The 14973-nt window shown below is 41.1% G+C and overlaps 1 protein-coding gene across 4 annotated transcripts in view; it reads right to left on the bottom strand.

Moving 5' to 3' along the window:
- The window catches only part of cdon (cell adhesion associated, oncogene regulated), a 188202-nt gene that overhangs the window by 16530 nt on the left and 156699 nt on the right, over positions 1-14973 (bottom strand). For all 4 annotated transcript variants that reach the window (XM_078531221.1, XM_078531211.1, XM_078531192.1 and 1 more), the window contains 4 exons: positions 13805-14011; positions 12915-13096; positions 6672-6777; positions 3521-3643 (listed from right to left, as the gene is read on the bottom strand). In XM_078531221.1, coding sequence (XP_078387347.1) covers positions 3521-3643; positions 6672-6777; positions 12915-13096; positions 13805-14011 — 618 coding nt within the window. The remainder of the gene's footprint in view (positions 1-3520; positions 3644-6671; positions 6778-12914; positions 13097-13804; positions 14012-14973) is intronic.

Here is a 14973-nt window from a genome sequence, read left to right as displayed (position 1 = left end):
CCCAGCACATGCCTCACTCTATTACTATCATCAAGTCAAGGGGCCAACCCTGGTTCAATGAGGAGTATAGAAACAGCATCAGGCTTACCTAAAAATAAAGTGCTAACCTGGTACATACAGGGCTGCATGCATGCTAAACAGTAGAAGTGCATACTAGAAACAAAACTAAGAAATCCCACAAATGACAGATTAGGTCAGCGCTATTCACTACGCAGCCCAAGGCCTTGCTTGCCGCCTCCCTCCCTGAATCTCCCACTCGCAGCCCCTCTCACAGCGAGGACTTGGGAGAGGGGAGTGGTGAGCGAGAGGGTAGTAGGGAAGCAGTGAGCAGGAGGGGAGGAGTGGGAGAGGCAGGGAGTGGGAAGTAAGTAGAAAGAGTTAGTAAGTTATTGAACAATTCAGTAGCTGTTCACTTGGCATACTGTGTACAGTTATTAGTATGTTTATCTTTTATAATCATTTTTTGTATTACATACCAAAATGCGTTTTTGAAGAAATATATTGCAAAGTATTTTTAAAAATTCTACTTGTGGCCTGATTACAATTTCTCAATATCCCAATTGGCCTTCATTATTTTTCTAGTGAATACTAGTCATATAACTCTGCAGTCTTGCCACATCCAGTGAATTGTAGTGGATAATTAACCAATGGGAAGAGGAGGCTCTGTGAACATTCCCATTCTCAATGATGCCACAGCCCAAATGGTTGAGTGCGAAAGACAAGGCTCAAGTGTTTGCAATAATCTTCAGCCAGAAGTACTGAGTGATTGATCAATCTTGGTCTCGCCCTGATGTCTCCACCCTCCAGAAGCCATTCTTCAGCCAATCTGATTCACTCCGTGAGATATCAAGAAACTGCTGAATGCATTGGCTGCAGCAAGGGTTACGGACCCGGACAACATCCTGGCTGCAGAGAAGACTTGTGCTCAAGAATTAGCCATACTCTCGCCAATTACAACTGCAAAATTGGCACCTGCCCAACAAGGTGGAAAATTGCACAAATAGATCCTGTCCACATAAAGCAGGACATATCCAATCCAACCAATTAATGCCTCAGTCTACTCTCAATCGTCAGCAAAATGATGGAAGGTATCATTAACAGTGGTGGCAGGTGTCCACCAATAACCTGCTCACCGATGTCAGTTTGGATTCTGCCTTGAGTACTTGTTATCAGACCTCATTTCAGCCTATGTCCAAACATGGGCAAAACAGCTGAATACCAAAGATAAGGTAAAAATCACTGCCCTCAACTTCAAAGTAGTATTGACTGAGTGTGGCATCAAGGAGTCCTGACAAAATTAAAGTCAATTTTGGAAATTGGAATTGGGGGTGGGGGAGTATCTAGTGGTTGGAATCATACCTAGCACAAAGGAAGATGGTTTTGGTTATTGGAAGCCAATTATCTCAACCCCAGGACACCGTTGCAGGAGTTCCTCAGAATAGTATCCTGGGCCACATTATCTTTAGTTGCTTCACCAATGACCTTTCCTCCAACAAGGTCAGAATTGGGGATATTTGCTGATGATCACTGTTTAGTTCCATTCACAACTCTTCAGATAATGAAGCGATCTATACCCACTTGCAGCAAGACCTGGACAAAATTCAGGGTTGGGCTGATAACTAGCAAATATAATTCACACCACATAAGTGCCAGGAAATGACCATCAACAATAGAAAGAATCTAACCATCCGTCCTTGACATTCAATAGGATTACCATTGCAGAATCGCCCACCACCAACATCCTGGGATGTCACCATTGACCAGAAACCTAACTAGACCAACCAAAAATACTCTATCTACAAGAGCAGATCAGAAAGAAACATAAAAAACATAAGAAATAGGAACAGTAGTAGACCATTTGGCCCCTCAAGCCTGCTCCACCATTCAATAAGATCATGGCCGATCTGCTTGTGTTTCGAAGTCCACATTCCCATCTGCCCCCAATAACCTTTGATTCCCTTGCCTAACAAGAATCTATCTACCTCTGCCTTAAAAATATTCAATGAAACCGCTTCCACCACCTTCTCAGGCAGAGTTCCAAAGTCGCACAACCCTCCGAGAGAAAAACATTTCTCATCTCTGTCCTAATTTTAACCCCTAATTTTAAAATAGTGTCCCCTAGTTCTGGACTCACCCACAAGAGGAAACATCCTTTCCTCATCCACCTTGTCAAGACCGTTCAGGATCTTGTATACTTCAATCAAATCACCCCTCACTCTTCTAAACTCCAGTGGAAACAAGCCCAGTCTGTCCAACCTCTCCTCATAAGACAACGCCCTCATTCCAGCTATCAATCTAGTAAACCTCTCTCTGTACTGCCTCCAATGCATTTACATCCTTCTTGAAATAAGGAGACCAAAACTGCACACACTATTTGAGATGCGGTCTCACCAATACCCTGTATAACTGAAGCATAACATCTTTACTTTTATAAAAGCAAAATACTGCGGATGCTGGAAATCTGAAACAAAAGCAGAAAATACTGGAAAAACTTAGCAGGTCTAACAGCATCTGTGGTGAGAAAAACAGTTATCGTTTTGAGTTCGTATGATTCTTCTTCAGAGCTCTGAAGAACAGTCATATGGACTTGAATTCTTTGTCCAGTTCCTCTCGTAATAAAAGATAGCAATTAACTCCCCCGCCACCGCCTCCATAAAAACCTTTCTACCAACTACAAGACACAAGTCAGGAGGGCAATGGAATAATCTCCATTTGCCTGATGAGGCAAACACTCTTCAACACTCGAAGTTCAACGCAATACATCCTGACTGGCACTCATCCACCACCTGAAGCATTCACTCTCTTCACCATCAGCACACAGTGGCAGCAGCCTGCAACTTCTACAAGATGCACTGCAGCAGCTCACTGAATCTCCTTTGGCAACACGTTCCAAACCTGAGGCCTCTACCATCCAGAAAGGCAAAAGAGCAGTAAGTGCACAGGAGCACCATCACCTGCAAGTTCCCCTCCTAGTCACCAATCATCCTGACTTGAAAATATATTGCATGTTCCTTCATTGTCGCTGGGCCAAAATTCTGCAACTCCCTACTTAACAATGCCATGGGAGTACCTTCACCATGCAGACTACAGTATTTCAAGGAGACGACTGACCAGAACCTTCTCAAAGGCAATTAGGGATGGGCAAAAAATGTTAACCTTGCCAGTGACCTCCACATCCTCTGAATGAATTTTTAAAAATGCATGTCCATAAATCAAGATTATGACTCTCCTCCTCTTCTGAAGGCACTTACTCTTGCTTGGATACAGCTCTGGACAATGGCCACCTTGCAATATCTCACCAAGCTGCCATTCTTCAGACAGTGAGTAAAAGCAAGCCAGTCAACACCATCACCATCACAGTTGAACCTGATCCTCTTCTCACCTGTTATCTGCACTTCCAAGTAAATGTCATTGGATACTGATCATAGTCCTACCCACCACCTTCACATTAATACTCAGACCGAAGCTTTGCAGTTAACATGCTGACTGAAGGGCCTGTACAGGTAGCAGCAGTTCCTACCTTTGGTCTCACAGATCATGACATTGCTAAATTCGCTCTCTCCACCTTCATTGAAGCACTGCATTTTGATATCATATGAGGTCTCAGGCTGCAGATGACTGATGAGATGCCATTGCTTGTTTCCTGCATCATAAATAAGCACATTAGAAGATGTCTGCATGCAAGAAGATAACTAGAGACAAATCTTCTTACTACAATGTAGATAGGGTAGATGTGGTTCATTTGAAAAAAAAAATGAAGATGTTTGTTGGGTCAAGTAGAAAAAAAATTGTGTTCAAACCAACATCTACACAAACTATCCAATTTAGGGTTGTTCCAACCAACACTTTCTTAAGCTTTTATCTACCCGTTCTTCATCGTGGTGCACTTCAGATTGGTAACTGGAACTGCAAACAGAAAACTGAACCCCATGATACCTTGTGTCTGTACAACAGCGTGATGTACCTCCAAACTATCATAAATAGCTGACAGTTTAAAGCATAGGAACAAGATGGAACTGAGGCATCCTAAGTACGAGTATTACTATCTAAATAGAGGCTGCTGTACATGCCCAGGACTGGTGATAATATTCAGCATTTTCACTTAAATCTCTACCAACTACAGAGGCTGGGGGGAGGGGGGGGCCGGCATGTAATCTTGTTTGAGAGATACTTACTTTCAAAGTATTCCTAGTTTTTACAATTAACCTTCACTTCACTAATCCAGATCCTACATTATGTCAAATACCATGGGTATTCAGTCAAATATGGACTGGATTATCATGGAGATTGGATTATTGGCGAACCCAGAATTTATGATCAATTTGGAGTGTCTTTAGGAGAAAGCAACACAAAAGTAACAAATTATGTTTAATTGTTTGCAGCCAAGAACTGAAGTTGGACTTAGTTTTTCTGAATTAATTGGCAAGTAATGATAGAACTGCACAATCAGATGATTTGCACGACATTGAGATATGAAGACAATTTCAAGTCAATATTTAGTCTGAATGGCTTACGCTATGTACTGCTGAGTCAGATAAATGCATAACAAGAGCTTCAAAATATTCCATTTCACGCTTTGACATGAATGGTCAGATCAATGCAAGTTAGGAGGAAAAGCTGACAAAATTGAGTTTGCTATTTTCTTTGGAAAAGAGGTGGCTTTGAAATGACCTCAGTGAAATTTTTAGTGTTGTATTAAGTTGATTTCTGAAATTGATCCAAGAAAAGGATTCACTGTGGTGAACAACAGGACAAGTCAAAATGAGAAGGCATGGAGGTATTTTCATTTAAACAAAGGGTAAATAACTCTTGATATCAGCAACCAGTGAGGATGTTAAGTGGAAAATGTAAAATGGGTTCGAGAGACAGCTACATGCGGTTCTGAAGTTGAAATCGCTCAAAAAAAAACCTCATAGTATTTTACTTTTTAAAAGCTTAGGTTCTTGCTGCAATGTTCTGGCTTCACTTTTCCAGATCCTGGCCCCTTTACTACATCCCCATCCCCCAACGGCAAGAGGGAAAAAATCTCCTGGGACATTGTAAATCATAATTCTGTCAAGATCGTTATCTAAAAGCAGGCTCAGAAATCTGTTCACTGCCTCGTGTCTGGACAGAGATATAACAAGCAGCACCATTTCAGCCTAGACTGAGTCAATCCTTCCCTTCCCTTGAAATGAGAAAAAATAATTCAGCACAATAACTTAATAAACAAAGCTTCTTGCCTCTTATTATTGCCTTCCTCAGAGACAGATTCCCAAAGGAAAAGTGAAAATAACTGACTGAGTTCCTGCTGTCTCCTGGCCACAGTCACACTCAGCCCCGGGTCAGTGCACAGTCCAGGCACTGCAGTCTGATCAAATTATTTTGTTTTTCCTGGCCTGTACCCAGGCTGTTAAAATCCTCCAAAAACACTTCCCCTCCTTCTGGAAATCACTTAGCAATCTTTTTCTTTGGACATAGTTTTGATTTGTGGTGTACTTTAATTTTAAAAAATTGAGCAATGGTGGTGGTGGAGGGCGTGCTGGTAAGAATTTAATTAAGTGCTTAATAATGTCATTGACAGGAAATTCCACCTGAGTTGCTGCTATGGCAACAGGGTTTGAAGATCTACCTCCCACTGCTCTGACAGTCTTGCCTGTGCTTACGCTACTAACTTTGCTCTGCATAATCTAATTTATTTTTATTTTTGCAACCTTGTTCATTAATGCAGTTGCCTCATTTTGTTATCACAGAAATCAGTTCTATGGAACAAAGAAAATCAGGAATTAAATCTTTACTTCGCCCTATAACTGTTACTTCTAAACACGGGTGATTAAAAGTTGCCCAATAGCCCTAGATACACTTTTCTTTTGCCTCTTGATTTTATTCCTGCCTCCCCTGAAGGCATCGACACCTGCAGGCAGCCCATCTTTTGCAGTTTTCTCAAGTGGCCATTTTCCATGGGTTAGCTTGGCAAAGAGTGGCAGCGGAAGGCGACTCGACTACAAGAGGGGATCGTAGTCGAGTCACATTCCACCTTCCTGTGACATTCACTTTGAAATTATCCAGCAGGGTAGCGAGGAAAGGGAAATGGCTGCGGTACTTGTCACAGTATAGTGCAACCAACAGGCCCGTCAGAAGAACAAACTAACGTAAATGCTTTAAAGTCCTCATCACCTTAATAACACCTGACATGCGCCAATGTTTCAAATGACCAACATGGTCATGCCATAAACGATAGGAAATACACATAGCCTTGTTCCACTGTTTGCATCTGGTTACCATATACCAATATTTGGGCGATTGTATTGTATATCTAACGTCACTCAATATAAGATCACTAAAGCTGCTTTGAGTGACAGTCACCTGGAGGCTACCCTGTTCTCATATGACTTTCCCCCTCAGCCGCCGACCACCATCTATTGTAGTTACACCTAGATTAGAATATGTCCTTTTGTGGTAGAATGAATCATTTGGCTTTCTTCTTCACTCTTAGCTTCCTTATTTTAAAAAAATTGTGACATCTATTTCTAATTATAAGTGATTTCCCTATAACAGGATTCTGGGGACTGCATTACTCACCTGTCTCTACTCAAGTAAACAGGTTGTTTATCTCTCCAGCTGGGATAGGAGTCCATATCTATTTTAAACCATGGTTAATTACCAGACATCAGTATTATTTCTTTACGTACCTTCCACTACATCTCGCTTGTAGTCGCTGTCATTATCACTGTCAGTTGGTCGGTAATAGATATAAAATCCCTGGATGGGAGTGTTGTTGTTACTGGATGGAACATACTGCAAAGACAATCATGTTAGTGGAAATACTAGGAAATTGGCCTAGTTGCAATTCATCATAAACAGAAGCTTTTCACACACAGCCTTATCAACCTTCCAAGGTTGCAAACAGCATGCATTAAATCTGCCTCCACAATGGGCTTCATTTCCAACCAGCCCAGGGCCTCTAATGTGACCACAAGCATAGTTCCAAGTTAGGTAAACTTTTGCTATAGATTCATACCTATGTAGTACTCGGTCAAGGTTGCCTCACATTCATTCATGAGCTAGTAGAGAGACTTTCAGAGAGAAGATTTTCAGCAGATTAGTTCACGCTGATTTCAAACCCAGGTTCCAGAAATAAGGGCATTCAATCCAACAAAACCATCATGTTCCAATAATTGTTAATTTTACTTCAAAGATGATTATTTCTTTATTTTCACAAAGGGTCCCCTCTCTTTTCCAACCAAGCTTAGTTGCATCAATGATGCCCTTATGTTACAAAGGGTAAATCAGTAAAACTCCTGACATGCCTGCATTTGCTAATAATGTCAATCCCCAAGCAATCTTTTCTCAGGAAGGTCATCCGAATGAAGATCATTTCTTGCCTGGTATTCCTTCTATGTAGCAGAAGGATAATAAACTATTCCACCAAATGAAACTCAGAACCTGGGATTCGGACATACCAAGAGTCAAGCACTCTAGGTTAGTTCCACAATACTTAACTAGGCAGCCTGAGCCCTAGCTTTAGGTCAGGAACCATGGACAGTTCAATAAAGTACTAGGGAAGTAACGCATTCCAAATTGGTCAGCCTGTCAATGGAATAAAATAAATGATGGCACATTTACTGATGTTCTAACACATTCTGTCTTGATAAAATTATTTAGCAAAATTTTATCTAAATTCAAGTCAGAGACATTTAGGCGCACACCACCAGTATTGCATTATTTTTTTTATTGAGGCTCCTTACATTTAACAGTGCATGACTGAAAAGTTTGAATTGGAAGCTTGAAGGAACTCCCAAGGGCCAATTTAACAAAACCAGATGTCTAGCATGGAGTTTTACCCTTTGGAATTGCATAATGGGAATTCAGGTGCAGGTTTCAAATGATTTTCCACCCACGAGTCTATGCCTTATTACTGATGCTCCTGGTGGGCAAATCTCCACATGTGGAGCTCAATTTCATAAAATCAGCTCTTAGCATTTAAGATCCTGGTTTTAACAGCAAGCAGATTTGTCCAGAGTACGCCTGGGACCAACTCAGACACCAGGCAATCAAAATATGAACAAACTTGTACTTATAAAATCTACCTTGTCCTCATGATGCTTCACAGTTAACAGCTTATTTTGAAAAGCAATCACACTGCTGTTACGTAGGTCAAACTGCTAGTGGCACTGGCTTGCAGAGCTGATAGCAACCCCAAAATAAACATGCTGAATTTGCCATGGGCAACAGCCAGTAAGACACACAAAATCCACCTGTAACGAGCTGGCGGTACTAGCTCAGCACAAAATCAATGGTAAAGGAACTATAGTCAAATAGGACCTGCTGTGGAGCATGCCTAATGGTGCATCAACACAACGCTTTCACTTTGTCATTTGTTGGATTTTTTTTGAAAAGGGAAAACCAATTTTCTTCTACATAATTTCTTTTTGAACGAACTATGTCCTCCAGCATTCTAAGTCATGATGATAAGGATTGTGTTGCATGTCTGGAAGTTAAATGGCTCTGTAATCAAGATTGTTGTCTGCCTACAACAGCCATTGAAGAATTCCATCAAACTTTGGGTGTGGGTTGAAGGAGGAAGACTAATGATTTGTTCATATTGAGATTTGCGTGTTTAATGAGTATTGTTGCACTGAGTAGAAGGAGGGGGACATATCTGCAAAGGTGAGTGGTCATTCATTATATAAATTGTCTTGCAAGACAGCACACAAGGGGCCCATTTTTCAGTTTACTCATGTCCACCTGGTCTGAGTAATCCCCAGCTGGACATTCAATCTGCACCCTCTGCTTCTACAGTCTCCGCATTACAGCCCTTTTTATCACCAACTCCCCATTCTTTGGAATCTCCAAAAAGCAATTCCCACATTCATAAAAAGAGCATGCAATGGCAATATGATTAGCAGAAAACCAGCAAATAAGCAACATAAATGTAACTACTGAACTAAAAAAAAGTATCAAAAGCAAGAGCTGGCATGTGACAATCGCACATTTGGGAGTAATTAGAGCAGTTACAGCAGACAGAACCATTGGAGTCATTAGAGAATCACAGCAGTATGGTGCTTCTGAGGCCAAGGCATATTGTTCTAAGTTAGGCGGGTTTTACATTGCTTTCAACGTTTGCAACTGACCTGGAAGTGTTTGATTGTGACGCTCAATGCCTGAAATAGGTGCTTCAGCGTTTAACATGAGGTTTTATGGCACAGTGGGTAGCGTCCTTGCCTCTGAGCCAGAAGCTCTGGGTTCAAGTCCCACTCCAGGACTTAATGGTCAAAGAAGCTGTGTTCATAACACGGCCAAACAGGTTGAGTAGCAACTTGTAAATCCTTCCAAAGTATTCCAATGGCAAGCAGTAAAAGCAAGAGAGACTCCTGGTCAGCCATTTGATGGAAAGAAAATCAGAGCCTCTACCATCACTATCCATCGCTTCAGGCTACAACATGTAAAAGAGCATGTTGCCACAGCAACTCGGACTCCTTGGTGGGGTGGGGTGGGCAGTTGGCTGGATGACCAGTGTAGATCAGATTGGTGCCAACAGCACAGGGATCCTTCCCCGTTCTGGCTGGAGTGGGTTTGGGACCCTGCCTCAATGCACTACCAGTGGAGGTCGTGGGGCTCTGCCTTCAGAGAACTCAAGAAGAAATGTTTAACATCCTCACTTTAATAAACATCAACGCTTACCGAAAACTGTAACAGTAAAACCATAGCACTGATGAAATCGTAGAAACATAGAAATTTACGGCACAAATGGAGTCTATATGGCTCATCGTATCAGTACTGGCCAAAAAAGGGCTATCCAAAATAAGGTCACAATCCAGCTCTTGGTCCGTAGCCTTATAGATTATGACACTTCAAGTGCACACCCAAATACATTTCAAATGTGATGAGAGTTTTGCCTCTGCCACCCTGTCAAGCAGTGAGTTCCAGACCCCTACTACCCTCTGGATGAAAAGATTTCTAAACTCCCCTTTAACAATTACTTTAATCTGGCTACTGACCTCTCTAAGGGTAACAGGCCTATCTGAGCACCTTGTAATTTTTTTCCACGCCTCAATTAAATTTCCTCTCAGTCTCATCTGTTCCACAGAAAACAACTGCAGGCTTTCCAATCTTTGCTTATAATTAAAATTCTCTAGTCCCAGCAATATCCCTGTAAATTTACTCTGTACCCTTTGTATTTCAATTACATCTTCCTGTAATGCAGTGGCCAGAACTGTATGCAGCACTCTAGCTGTGGCCAAACTAGTGTTTTATACAGCTCCAACAGAATTTCCCTGCTCTTGCATTTTATGCATTGGCCCAGTTCTCTGCCCTCTTGATTAAGGAACGATACATGACATAGAAGGAATAGAAAGAAGAGAAAACAAATGAAAACAAGAGCTAACTTTCTCTTTAGGATTTATTCTTAAACTTCATGCCAATCTACTCTCATTAAACTATCAAAGTGTATGCTGTTGACTCTAGGAAGAGCACAAGAGTGAACTGGGACTGATGCTCTTTGTTGACCATGAGCTCCTTTTGGAAGATTAGCCATTACCTAGTGCCCTTGCACCATGATGCATCTGAGACAGGCAGCTCAGCAGAGCATGGCATCAGACTACTGCTGTGGTATCACTCACCAGTATTCTGACATGTTACAGCATAGTGTTGTCAGAAGAAATATTTTTAAATCTGTGCTTTAAATAGAGGCAAGATTTATACTGATGGCCTGTTCTTGCCAAAGTCGGTTAATCTGTCCACAGCAATCACAGAAATATCCAGAACATGTAAACCTGGAATTAATATTAAACAATGAAACTCTAAAAAGGTGACCCTTACTGTGCTGAATAAACAGGAACTTTGGAGTTACAGTGAGTAACCCTTAGCATGCTGAATAAGTAGCAGCAATTTTTACCCCATTCAACACAGGAACTCTGTATGACAGATTCCCCATAGTGGAAAATCGAGGCCATGGGCTGAGGATTACTAGTGCCTTCCACAAGCATCTCTACTTATCAGTCCTTACCATTCATAAAAAATGAGTAGCCAAACGCTGCTAAATTAACAGCACCTACAGTTAGTAAGCAACACTTACCTTACTGAAAGGCCCTTTAGAGTGTGCAACTGGACAGGGAGGATACTTATCAGCAAGTTAAGGGTTACTTACTGTGTGTCTATTAGTTGAGTATCAGAGATCTAACTTGGTCTTAACATATAAACTGTTTCCAGTCCTCCCAGGGTTAATGTACTGTAGAACCTTTGTGATAATCAGCGCATAATTAAAGTAATAACTGATCTCAGAGCCTCGCTGTCGCTTCATCAACTTAATCCAGGAGGGAAACATGACACAAGAGGGAAAATATTTTTCCAAAGCCTTGCGTGCCTCCCACCAGTCTTGAGTGATCTTATCAATCTGCTCAGAATAAGACAGGCTTTAAAAAAAAATCAGCAAATGAAGGTTCTATCAGACAGAGGGCTCAGACTTCCCTGGTTCTAGCTCCTGCTTGCTGCCAGGAAAGGACTGATTGTAATTGAACACATTCTTGGATTTAATGAGTTAGCTGGATGAATGAAGTGCAACCAAGTTTCTATGACTGATAAGAACCTCCATCCTTCACCCTCATCCGCTTTTAGTGGTGCTCAATCAGCAAACTCTGCCACAATTAAAACCACTAAAACGTTGAGAAGTTGATGTTCTGATTGCCTCTGTACAACTTTTACTGACTGAAGTTTTAGATTTTTTTGATCTGATTTTCTCTCACATCACCATTTCAAAATTGAGACTTTAAGCAACCGGACAATCCCATCATGCACTTAGCACAAAAACTCTTTTTCCCTTTGTTTAAAAAAATATGGTTGATAGTGACTTTAAAAAATGGGTCGACATGAGGTCTCATCTTCATAAGGAGAAATTCAAGAGGAAAAGGCAGGCTCTGTTGCTAGAAAATTCTTAGGATAAACATTCTAGTGATTCCTTTGCTTAAAGATCCCATATATGGCAAACACCTCCTTAAGATAAATGACACATCAAATCTTTGCACTTGTATACACTTTTCCTGCTCTATTACACTCAGTAAAAAGTCTCAAATCCCTGTATTGCCAGCTGAGCAGGAAATTTTCAGTTAGGTGCATTTACTGAATTAGCTGTTGTCTCAACCTCTCACTGACCTCCAAGAGCTTGGAAGACATTGGGTAGGAAGTGCTCCGTTACTAGTATAGTTACACTGTAAATATGTTCTCCACATTCAGTATTCCTAAAAAACCTGTCGGTATGCTATTTTTGAATGTATTTACAATTTAGCTAAAAACATGGAGCAAAGTATGCAATTCAACTGTGGCATTTACTTTAACGAGCTGTCTACCCTAACTTAAGCCAGTAGTTACTCTTTGAAAATCCTTTTATGAGAAAACATTATGCTAAATGAGTTTAGTTTCTATGTTCCAGAATGGTCTCATCAGCGAATCACTGTTCTGTGGCCGGGAGAAAGTGTTTCACTGATATCTAGGCAAAAAATGTTCTAATACATGGAGATTATTTTTTATTAAAGGATTTTAGCTATTGATTCTTACGTGTTCCTCCACAGAATCTTCCTCACCTTCAGAAGCAGGTAAGTAATGCTACCGCCAACATAGAACAAACAGGCCAAAATGCTTCATTTGTATGACACCATTTACTCTAATTGGCGCTATCTAGTCTAAGCCCATTTCCCTGTCTGTTCCCTATATTGCTTTAGTTTTCTTACAAATGAGCTTTCTGTATAAGGGAGCTACAAGTTAATAACTTCTCACACTAGAAAGCCCTCTCCTGTTATTGAAATGAGACGGAACAGAGGCCTCAACCGAGATCCTTCGTTTGTGACATATGTCAACTTATTATGAAGTGGGGGAGGCAAAATTAAAGTTAACAATATGGCTAGGAGACTGAAGACCTACAATGAGAGCACAATGCTTACCGTCCATTTCAGCATGATCTGAGTGTCAGTGATAGCCTCTGTATAAGCAATGTGAGGACCTGCGACTGGACGTGCCGAAAATGGGTTGCTGAATCCTGCCACTTGATATGGTCGTGAGGCTGCGCTTCTTGGGCTTTCCCCATAGGCATTGATGGCAATCACACGAAACTTGTATGCAGCACCTGTGGCACAAAAACACCCAGTAAAATGGGAGCTAGTAATTTACACAGCACAGAATAATTTACATCAAAGAGCATTCTAATGCCATATTGATGAGTAGAGCTGATTGCTAACAGGCTGAGTCTCTAAGTGGCTGTGGTGATTCCCCATAGAAAGCCAGAGATCAGCAGATGACAGGAAAACCAAGGCTACTCAGATGGAGACTGCCTTGCAATGGCTCACAGACAGTTTGCTTGGCCATTCTCTGTTGGGCATGATGTAAATGTGAGACACAAGGGAGCTAAATTTTGGCATATCGTCTCAGTACAGTGGTCACGTTACTGGACTAATAATCTAGAGGCCTGGACTATTATTCCAGAGAATGAGTACAAGTTCTACCAAGATAATTTCAGAATTTGAATTAGGTTGAAATAAAATCTATAAATAAAAAGTTGGAATCAGTAGAAGTGACTATGAGGCTGTCAGATTTTCATAAAAACCTAACTAAATCCTTTAGGAAAGAAACCATGCCTTCTTTACCCAGGTTGGTTTGTGTGAGGCATTAGTTACCCTCTGATGTGACCTAGCAGCTCAGCTGTAACAAACAGCTACAAGTATGGACTTTAGTGGTTCAAAAGAAATTTGCCATTTAGATGCTTTCCATCTTCACAAGCCTCTCAGAATTTAATCTGATTATTCTGAGTTCTTATTTCACTTATTTGGGCTGTTACCTGGTTCAAGGCTGCGCACTTCCACTGAGAGTTTAGATGGAGAGATGCTGTCTGCTGCCACTAGCCAGTCACTGTTCCTTCCCATCCGTTTGTACTCCACTTTAAAGGAGGTGATTGGGGAGCCCCCATTCGCTCTTGGGATCCAAGTCACATACACAGAGGTTTCTGAGGCAGTTGATATTGTAGGACGGTCTGGTGCCTCAGGGACTAGACAGGAGAAAAAGAGTCATCAGAATAGGGTTGGAGAGCTTGAATTAAGATAACTGCAGGCCCCATGCTAATAGAGTAACAAGTGTCCACCTCAGTTTTAAGACAGCAAATCCTGGGTCTGTTTCAGCCATCAGATGATGTCTGCAATTTACAGTTCTCTCCTGGAATTATGCTCTCTCAGACAGTGTCCCATGCCCAGGGTGACTCTCATTCAGGTTTTTTCAATTTTATTAATCCATTATATAGACTGCCAAAGGTATTTGCCATTATTCAGAGTGCCTCCAGAGGATTCTCACATTACTAAAAATGAAGGGCAAAATCTCACAAAGAGCTTTGCTGCAGAAAAATGAGTGTCTGGGAGTCATTATATGAAAATCCTCAGCATTTCATAAACAATCCAATAAAATTTATTACAAGTTTAGCATCTGACAGATACTGTTTCGCAAACTGTGCGGTTGCACACTGCATTAACACCACATGGAAATAAAAAGACATTTAATTGCAACTTTTAATGGTTCCTTAAAACTCAGGTCGATGATGACATTTACTAATCATTAATTGTATAAGCAAAAGCCAGTATTGATCAAATGACTAGTAGGACAGCATTATTTCCTGATTCAAACAGGCCAATCACAAAACAAACTCTTGATAAGATTTTGAGGCTTTATTTGAGGAGGAGAATGCTCTGGTGCATCACTGCAATGTACCACAAAATGGTAGGACTCAGCCTCTTGTTGGCGATTCCTTAATCTCACTGTACTGACAAGTGCTTTCACAAGGAAAGCAGGGATCAGAATGAATGTTATCTACCCAGCCAAGTGCCTACCAAACTGTTTGAGAGAGGCATTAACAATGACTATAATGGTGGGATCCAACCAGTCTTGACAGGAAAGAACAGTACAGGACACGGGGAGAACCACATGCCAGACAGCGGAAAATATTAGTGTCTCTTTTAAAAA

This window comes from Cetorhinus maximus, chromosome 2 (assembly GCF_964194155.1).
Source record: "Cetorhinus maximus chromosome 2, sCetMax3.hap1.1, whole genome shotgun sequence".
Taxonomy (NCBI): Eukaryota; Metazoa; Chordata; class Chondrichthyes; order Lamniformes; family Cetorhinidae; genus Cetorhinus; species Cetorhinus maximus.
Note: the sequence above shows the minus strand (reverse complement) of the source record. Positions and strands in the feature narration are given on the sequence as shown.